The following is a 9606-nucleotide window of genomic DNA, read 5'->3' on the forward strand; positions in this document are numbered from 1 at the left end:
GAATAGAAATATGCACGTTCTAATCTTTACATATTCTTAACATCTTAACAGTCTCAGGTGCACATTTGCAACAAGTGCAGATCTGTGACTCGCCAACAAATTTGTTGGAAAACAATCAGAAAATAATCTTCTTCACGTGAAAGATCCGTCGCGTCGTCCTGACATCAGCGTCACTTTAGAAGCTTCAGCCGCAAGAGGGCCTGTCGTGATCTAAACTGCTGACCCCCCCCCCCCCCCCCGAGCTCGTACGTGTCACCTGTCCGGCCACTCAGCGCTCCCACTCAATGACTTTGTCAATTCTCTCCTCTCCCCAAAAGCTTCAGAGTGTCTGTAAAGACATTTCCTATCTGGTTGATCCGCTCAACAAGGTACCGGCTCCTCACCGACGCCTCTCATCCTCTTTTCATTGCCCAGTCCGAGTGTTGCGCACTCTCCATTTCTCTTCCGTTTTTCATCTTCATGCGTCTGTCCGATGCCGCATTGTGTCCATCTAATTTCTTTGCCCACATTGTGATAATATTCTGTTACACCAGTCAAGCAGCTGAACATGTTACCAGATCCTGAGCCGACCTTACAGGTGACGACGAGAAGGCAGCTTCGTGTGTGTTTTCTCTCTTCTAGCTGCTCCCTCCATTCATCTTTGTCATCTCTCACTCAGCATCTCCCACTTTCACCACTTTTCGTCGCCGTCCGCTTGATTGTTTCTTCACGTCTTCCTTCCTGCTTCCTTCTCGCAGCACCTGGCTGTGACCAGAGACTACAGCTCGGAGTGCATGCGGCGCTACAGCTGGACTCCAGACACCATGGACCACAGCCACCACACCGTCTCCAGTCCCATCCACTCTGGGTAAGATCAGCCAAAAAAAAAAGATGGGCATTGCAAACACCCACGCACCCCTCGCATGGAGGCAACTGCTGCCGGAGTCGTCCGTGTTGGCCTTTTGCTCCCCCGCGGCTCGATGCTTTGGCTTCCCTGCAAGGAGTCGAGATTTTGCGAAGCTTTGCGGCCCAGATGCAGATAAGCTGCAGAGCTGCTTACCCAACAGAACACAGTTTACCCAACAGGGTTGTTTTGTCTCACCGTAGACTCTAGATGAATGATGCAGATGTCACCTTCCATGTTCTCCATGCTGGTGCAGTTCCATCGCATTGAGCAGGTCACATTTTCCACTTCCAAAGTTCCATAATTTGCCCATTTTCAGAGCTTCATTTTTTTTTTTTTTTTATCTTGGACTCCGGTGGAACAGACTTGTGGGATGAATTATTGTAATTATAGATCCCCAAGAAACATAGCATAGTGTATTTAACCCTCTGTTTGCAGCCTTCTGTATAAACACTCTTTTTTACTCCTTTTTACCAGAACTGTCTGTTTTGAAACACAGTTTCAACAAAGACAGCAAAAGAAGCAAATAGTATTTTTTTTTTTCATCACGACGGTGTTCATTGACATGGTAGAATTGTGATATTTTTTTAGAAACATTGGTGAAGTAAACTTGGCAAATCCTGGGCACACAAATATGTTTTTGTAAAATATATACTGCGGCATTCCTGCCTCACTCTTCTTTTTTCGCCCTGCTGTTTGTGCTATTATTCTATTTCCTTCATCACCATTTCCCCTCCGATTTCTCACTTTTCCCCCTCGATTCCTCCGCCACCGTAGCTCCTCTCACCTTCAGCAGTGATCATAGCCCCCCATGAGATGCGCTGATACTAAATCTAGGTTTTGGGGGGGTTTTGCCTCCTGCATTGCCTCCATGTGTTTATTTTCGCAGCTTCTCCTCCCCGCTCCCTCAGTATGACTCCAGGTGATGACTGAGTTTGCTGCTCTCACCCATGATGCCGCAGTGATGTCACTCCTCCTCCTCCTCCTCCTCCCCCTTCCTCTGTCTTCCCTCCTCCTCTCAGCCTCCCCCCTCTGTTTGTGCTCATTTCATCTGTGTGGTCTGGTGTTTCATTTGCACTCTGGCTAGATATTAGAAATGTGTAGTCAGTGTTTTGGGAATTCTCTCATGGTTGTGCCGTCCCTCTTTCTCTCGTTTTTTTTCTTTCTCTCTCTCTCTGTCTCACTGCGTATAAAATCCACCTATTCGCATCGCACTGGAAAAGGGAACTACGCAGCACACAGCATAAAGAGAAGAGCCCTGTTGGCTCTAAATTCTACCCCGATAGAAGCACAGAGAACAGGACAGAGCACATACTGATCACAGTCACCCTATCTTGGCACAACATTTGTCACAGGTGTTTAGCTTACGGTCACTGAATGCTACTGTAGGGGAGCTGCAACACTGGTGAGTCTCACCTCCAGCCACAGAGAATCGAAACTTTTCCGCAACTCGTTTCGCCTGCAGTTTGGTTTCAGGCAGAGTTGGTTTGTCTCAATGGAGGCAGGCGAAGGTGAGAACTGCCAGCGTTCACAACTCAAAGCCTTTGTTTTTGTTTTCTTTTTCTTCTTCTCTATCCTTTCTTTTGCTCTGTCTTAACTTGGGTGGTTTTTCTCTTTATTTAACCTCTCTCTGTTTGGGTGTACGGTGATCACAGCATGGGAATCGCCCTCCTCACTTGTGTCAGTGTCGTCGTCCTAATTTTTCTCTCCGTCTTCGTCCTGCCTCCGCCCAGCGTCGCCGAACCCCCACCCTCTCACCCGTCTCTAACTCGTCTCCGGCCTCCGCAGGTTCTTGGTCAGCTTCATGGTGGACGCCCGCGGCGGTTCCATGCGGGGCAGCCGCCACAACGGCATGCGCATCATCATCCCGCCCAGGAAGTGCACGGCGCCCACGCGCATCACCTGCCGCCTGGCCAAGAGGCACAAGCTGGCCTACCCACCGCCCATGGTGGAGGGGGAGGGACTGGTCAGCCGACTGGTGGAGGTGGGACCAGCTGGGGCCCAGTTCCTCGGGTAGGTGACCGCTTCAGAGTTAACAGAACAGATTTAAAATGCCTGCTTGAAATACACAGCGAGACTTTTTCCAATTCACCTGTCGGGAAGTGTTTTTGATGCTTGATTTTTCCGCCGCAGTCCCGTCATAGTGGAAATCCCTCACTTCGGCTCCATGCGGGGGAAAGAGCGGGAGCTGATTGTGCTGAGGAGCGATAACGGAGACACGTGGAAGGAGCACCAGTCCGAGGTCAGGACAGAGGACCTGACTGATCTGCTCGCCGGAATGGATGAAGGTTTGTTTGTTTTGTTTATTTAATAAGGACACAATGTGAACACTGGTCTTCCTAGAATCCACACAAAACAGACAAGCAATTGCAGTCATTACAAATCAAAAGGGGTGAAGATGTTCAGCAAAATTTCTGTCATAATAAGTTAAATGATAAGTAACCAAAATCTAAACACAAACATCCTAAGCAACAATATTTGCTACTGCCGCCTGATCCGTATCCACTTATGGACTAACTTATGAGATTATTCTGCTCGCAGCATACAAGTCCAACTATGCCATTCAAAATTTAAGGTGATGGGAGCAAATACGTAATAAAATTTGGTCACGTCGATAATCAGGTCTTGTTGCCTCCGTTTGATTTCATTTAAAAGGGAAACAAAGACAAAGCTTATATTTTATTACACATACACGTACAAAAATAAAATCACAGATTGATTTCAGTGACACTAATGATCAGCTTGTGCTCTAACTACAACATTTTCCATGGCAGAGCTGGACAGCCCCGTCGAGTTGGAGAAGAAGCGCATTTGCCGCATCGTGACCAGAGACTTCCCTCAGTACTTCGCCGTGGTGTCGCGGATCAAGCAGGAGTCCAACCACATGGGCCCCGACGGAGGCTTGCTCTCTAGCAGCACGGTGCCCATGGTCCAGGCCTCCTTCCCACCGGGAGCGCTCACCAAGAGGATCCGCGTCGGCCTGCAGGTACGGCAGAGATTCCTGGGATCAGCTTAAATCAAAACTCATGAGTCATGACATTTTTCTTTTTTGCTTTAAAAAAATAAATAACCATCCCTCATTATTTATTGAAGCAAGAGTTATATTTGAATCAGTCTGGAATGTTCCTCGCTTTCACAGAAAGTTCAGGAAGAGTCGGGCCACATTTTAGACTGAAAACCAATAAAAACAAACACGGGGACCCTTTTTTTTTTTTTTTTTTTTTATTCCACGATCGTTCCCGTCATGTTTGCGTTTTGTTTTTGTTTTTCAGGCCCAGCCTGTGCCGGACGACATGGTGAGAGCAGTGCTTGGGAACAGGGCCACCTTCAGCCCCATCGTTACCGTGGAGCCCAGGAGAAGGAAGTTCCACAAGCCCATCACCATGACCATCCCGGTGCCGCCTCGCTCGGCGGAGGGCCACCCCACCGGCCACCGGGGCGAGTGTGCACCCTGCCTGCGCCTGCTCTGCAGCATCACAGGCGAGTCGACCGAGCACAGCAGCGCCACCCAGTCCTAAACCTCTCAGCGCAGAGCAGCGCTTCTCAACCGGTGGCGTCTCAGGACCCACCTTTTTTTTTTCCTTATCATGAAGTGGCGGCCCAAATTTATCCCATAGCGCTCAAATTTATTCCACAAAAATAAAATTGCTAGCCCAGTTTCATTCAACATGTCTAGTAAATAAATTATTGAAATGATTAAATTGAATTGTGTCTCCTGTAAAAAAAAAAAAAAAAAAGCCCTTTATCCATTTATTTCTCTCTATATAAATGCATATATTTTTAAATCCCTTTAAAAAAAAAAGGAGTGAAAGTTGCCACGACCCAACAAATACCCACTCTTGAGTTGCGACCAAACTGTTGGCATATTCTATTTTGTTTTTATGCACATTCATAATTTGTAGTCATTAAACTATAGCCAAACTGTCGTCTTTTAACTAACAATTGGGCACATTTGTTAGTCAAAAGCCTCCTTTGTGTCATATATAATAAAGAAAAGAGTTAGTGGAAGCTACACAAATCACTTGAACAGGAAGTGAGCTCATCTTATCCCTGGTGTTTCCATGCAGGAGGGATGTCGCCGGCGCAGTGGGAGGACATCACCGGCACCACGCCGCTGTCCTTCGTCACCGACTGCGTCTCCTTTACCACAAACGTGTCGGCCAGGTGAGCCGCGACGTGTGCCGGGGCGGTTCTGACGGGCACACATGGGTGAATTAGCGGACAACCAAGTCGGTTCACAGCGGCGGCGCCTCGAGGCTTTTAGATAGATGTGGCGAGTTTCTGTGTGGAAAATTATTTTCAGCAGGCGAATGTGAAAAACACCATTGTGCCCGTCAGACCAGCCTTTGATGATTGTGGGGGAAAAAAACAACCACCGACCTGTTATTGGCTCACAGAACTATATCGGCCAGAGCAAATCAATCCAGGAAGTTGGTTAGTTTCACTGGAGGAATCTGAAAAGTCAAGTAGGAGCAAAGTGTCTCTGTGCCGACCAAGTGATAAATGCCCATTTGACTATATGAGAATCATGTGCCGAGAGTGCCGTCTCATATTGAATGAGCTCTCTTTGGGTCTGCGTTATTAGATTTCTGAGCAGTCGTCATGTGTTCACCCTTTAGAGAAACGAGCCATTATGTTTGATCGTTGCTTGAAAGGGTCCAGCTGTTCTGCCAAATCTATGACAGCAAAATGTGCAAATTCAGACTGAAATATTAAGCAGTATGTTTCCTTACTTAACTTCCAATATGTGCCATTGTCTCCCCTCTCTTCTCCTCCTGCTCTCCAACCTGCCCCGCTCAGGTTCTGGCTCGCAGACTGTCACCAGATTCCTGAGACGGTGAGTCTAGCGTCTCAGTTATACCGGGAGCTGATCTGCGTGCCGTACCTGGCCAAGTTTGTGGTGTTCGCCAAGATGAACGACGGCGTGGAGGCTCGCCTGCGCTGCTTCTGCATGACCGACGACAAAGTGGACAAGACCCTGGAGCAGCAGGAGAACTTTGAGGAGGTGGCGCGGAGCAAAGACATCGAGGTGCGACCGGGAGGAGAAACCGAAGCGGCCGACGTGCGAGCGACAATCTCAGCACATCAGTCATTTTATCTTCTGTTTTTTTTTTCTGTCTTCCGCTGACAGGTTCTCGAGGGCAAACCTATCCATGTGGACTGCTACGGCAACCTGTCCCCTCTCACCAAAAGTGGGCAGCAGTTGGTCTTTAACTTCTACTCTTTCAAGGAGAACAGGCTTCCTTTCAACGTGAAGGTACCCAATGTGTTTCCGTCACGCTGGCGCTGCCTCTCTGCCTCGCCTGCCTTTACTGTCGTATGTTAGAGATGCCACAACTGAATTCTTCATTTATTTATAGCCACGGTTGTTTTCTTTTATTGTGAGCTCAGTAGAAAAGCTAAAAATGAAAATCTTGCCAATTTGTCAACGACTTCCTCAACTATAGAGAAAGAAAAACTTCATACATCCTGCATATAGAAACAGCAGCTTATTCGTGATGTCACTTAAAGGGTGGAACCTGCGTGTACAGCAACTTGAACCTCTATCTGTTACAATCTTTTTTTTTCAACATCAGATGGTTGATAATAGCCAAATTATCAGAAAAAAATGACTGTTTGAATGCACAGAAATAACAGAAACCCCTTCATGTTAAAGGTTCCATATTACTTAGAGTTTGAAATCTTCCGGGTTTTTTTTCTTCAGATTCCAGAAGAGCTTCTCTCCTGGAAACTGTTACCCCAAAAAACCTGCACAGCTCACCAGAAAACATCATATATCTGATTTCTATTTCAGATCAGAGACATGGGCCAGGAGCCGTGTGGCCGCCTCTCCTTCCTGAAAGAGCCAAAAACGACCAAAGGCCTTCCGCAGGCTGCCGTGTGCAACCTGAATATCACACTGCCAATCCACAAGAAGGTAGGGCCGCTGTTCTGTCTTTCTTTTTTTGTCTTTTTTTTTGTTTGTTTGTTTTTCATCAAGTCGTCCATTTAGGCCACAACATGTCATGTACATGGAAATGAGTTGTAGTGCTGGTCATCCGGGGGAGCCATTCAAGTCCATTTTGGTGTGGAGACGACGGCCTTCCGCTTGTGTCTTTTATTACTCTCGTAGCCTGCGTGCGCCACTCCGAACCCACGGCGCACACATGCAGCCACACGTGCACTGCGCGCTTTGTTTTCCTGCCTGGCTCACTGTGGGTACAAATGAACAGTTTGCTGACAAAAAAACACTTGCGTGTTTTGTTTGTTGTGGTGTCGACCGATTACCAGAAACTGATTTTGTTTTTTTCATTTTCCCGCTTTTGTTACTTTGCTGTATGTGTTACTGTTTTTTTCTTTTTTTAATTAATCTCAAAGTTTTCATTTTTATGATGCCTTTTATGGTTTTTTTGCTGCTCCATTCTCATCCCCTGAATTTTTGTTTCCCCACCGCTCACGATAACTTCCTGGCTTTGTCCATTGTGTCATCTCTCCTCTGCCCGCAATGCATCATGGAACACCACAGGATATGGAGTCTGATCCTGATGATGAGGTAAAACGTGACTCTTCATCATCACCCGGAACTGCTTCTTCTTTGGTCAACTTTGCGTTGGCTTGTGTTGCTGCAGCAATCCTGCGTGTGTGTGCGTGCGCCCGCGCGTGTGTGTGTGCGCGTGTGGCGTGAAAGACGCTTCTGGGCTGCATGTCGCGGACGCTGCTGCTGCCGCCATTGTCAGCGTGACCCCCTTGCGCATGGGGGTTGGGGCGAAATGCCAGTCGTTTAAGTCAGCCGGGGGGTTTATTTACTTGTTTGTCGTCTTCATCCCAAGTCCAGTGGAGCCGACTGCCACCGCAGCTTGTTTTCCATCTCTGTCCCCCTTCCCATGACATGCTAAACAGAATTCCTCACCTTTCCTCCATACCTAATATAACTAAAACAGTTTTGCACAAGTTTATGTTTCTTTTTTTCCTCTCAGATGAAACCCTTCTGCCTTCTACTATTTGTCTCCTTAGTTTTGCTGTTTACATTTGTACTAGCCTGGACTGGCCTCACTAACACTGGCAGCCACGCTCTGAAGCAGCGTGTTATTAATCAGCGTGTTTTCATGCTTGAAACGTCATTCTTTACATCTAGTTAATACATTAATACATCACGCCGTACAATTGTGACTTTATCGATATTGGGAGTAAAGTAAAGGAGCAAAATACAGAATCCTGTGCTCTCAGACTTTGGCAAAAAAAACAAATCTTGCTCCTGTGTAAAGAACCAGCCACATGTCTCACATGTGGTTTTTAAATGTTCGGCACCGGCATGAATATTCGGCAAACGTCTTTATTGTAATAATATTTCAAACTACCAATGTCTAAAGCTGACTTGGAAACAAATGGCAGTTACAGAGTGGAAAAAAGTAAAAAAAAAAAAAAAAAAACACCCCCCAAAAAAAAACTGTTAACAAGTTGTTGATTATTTTTTTTTCTATTTCAGCACAGCAAGCCTGCAATTTCTCGTACTGCGAGCATAATTGCATGGTGGACTAACAGACTAATAGCTCAGCTGCACCTGCGCATTGCCGTGTCTAGATTAACATAAGTAAAAATACTTTACAACGTGAAGAATAGCTGAATCGTCTATACTTTTTGTTAAACCATCTTCTGTTGTTTTTATTTTTTGTTTGTTTCAGACTGAAAAGCCAGAAAGACGTCATACCTTTGCCTCCTTAGCTTTGCGTAAGCGCTACAGCTATTTGACCGACCCATCAGCGAGTGAGTTTGACATTTTTATTTTTTATTGAATTTCTGAGTCAAGATACTTTAAAAAAAAATAGTAATAATTTTAGTCTAATCTAATATTCCCTCAATTCAGTGCACATGCCATTTAAAAAATAATAAGATGTTGTTCATTTTATTGTCCTCACCCACCACATGCATTTCAATCTCCTGCCAGCCATCAGACATTTGCATGACTTATTGTGTGTTACGCTTTGCTTACCCTCTCCATGTTATCAGATACTCTATGTTTTATGTTTTTTTTTTTCATTTGTGGGAACACTGGGCATCAACGTCTGTCTGGTCATATATCATTTAAGCAGAAAAAATACATTAAATTTAATCAACATTGAATTAAAAAAAAAAAACATTTGTTCTCATTCTTTTATGGCCATTTCACGATTATTGGCTTTATGAGTGTGTGTGGCTCTGTCAATTGATGTGAAAACAGGTTGCACTTTACATAAACTTGACTTGTATTCTGACTGTGCTTTTGGAAGCATTCACCATGTACAAGTAATATAACTAAACAACTAAATATTCTCTTGAATAACTGAATTAGACCCGGATGGACTCCTGTGCATTTTCAGGGTACAGAGGGTGCAGAAAGTCAGAATGTCAAATATAATATCTTCCTTTGTATTCTTTGTTTGTCTGCTCATTCCTACGTTAAAAAAAAACATAGGGTTCAGGTGTAAACATCTGTATTTTTGATACCAGATATATTAACAGACTCGAAAGCAAATCTGTTTATAATTTCTGTCATAATTTGTAATTTCATCTGCATTCTATACTTGGAATGACTAACTTTAATTTCAGTTTTTATAAAGTGCAACCTTTTTAAACTTTTTCTTTTCTATTTCTGAACAAATATTTAAATTTTCTAAATAATAGCATTCACCTTTTTAACATTATGAATGCTACAAAAGATATGCATGTAATTTAACCATGTAAAGTGAAAGACACTGTTGCAAAGG

The 9606-nt window shown here is 44.9% G+C and overlaps 1 protein-coding gene across 16 annotated transcripts in view; it reads left to right on the top strand.

Annotated features, from left to right (window-relative positions):
• Positions 1-9606, top strand: part of LOC142896577 (ankyrin-3-like) — a 79630-nt gene that overhangs the window by 51745 nt on the left and 18279 nt on the right. For 11 of the 16 annotated variants that reach the window (XM_076038312.1, XM_076038327.1, XM_076038317.1 and 8 more), the window contains 13 exons: positions 318-368; positions 738-847; positions 1773-1805; positions 2672-2896; positions 3017-3171; positions 3658-3869; positions 4156-4363; positions 4951-5047; positions 5684-5912; positions 6015-6140; positions 6678-6800; positions 7389-7415; positions 8545-8626. In XM_076038312.1, coding sequence (XP_075894427.1) covers positions 318-368; positions 738-847; positions 1773-1805; positions 2672-2896; positions 3017-3171; positions 3658-3869; positions 4156-4363; positions 4951-5047; positions 5684-5912; positions 6015-6140; positions 6678-6800; positions 7389-7415; positions 8545-8626 — 1678 coding nt within the window. The remainder of the gene's footprint in view (positions 1-317; positions 369-737; positions 848-1772; positions 1806-2671; positions 2897-3016; positions 3172-3657; positions 3870-4155; positions 4364-4950; positions 5048-5683; positions 5913-6014; positions 6141-6677; positions 6801-7388; positions 7416-8544; positions 8627-9606) is intronic. The other 5 variants (XM_076038320.1, XM_076038322.1, XM_076038323.1 and 2 more) reach the window with 3 other exon arrangements.

The sequence above is a fragment of the Nelusetta ayraudi genome, unplaced genomic scaffold (assembly GCF_046127955.1).
Source record: "Nelusetta ayraudi isolate G7.1 ecotype Tasmania unplaced genomic scaffold, CSIRO-AGI_Nayr_v1 ptg000056l, whole genome shotgun sequence".
NCBI classification, from domain to species: Eukaryota; Metazoa; Chordata; class Actinopteri; order Tetraodontiformes; family Monacanthidae; genus Nelusetta; species Nelusetta ayraudi.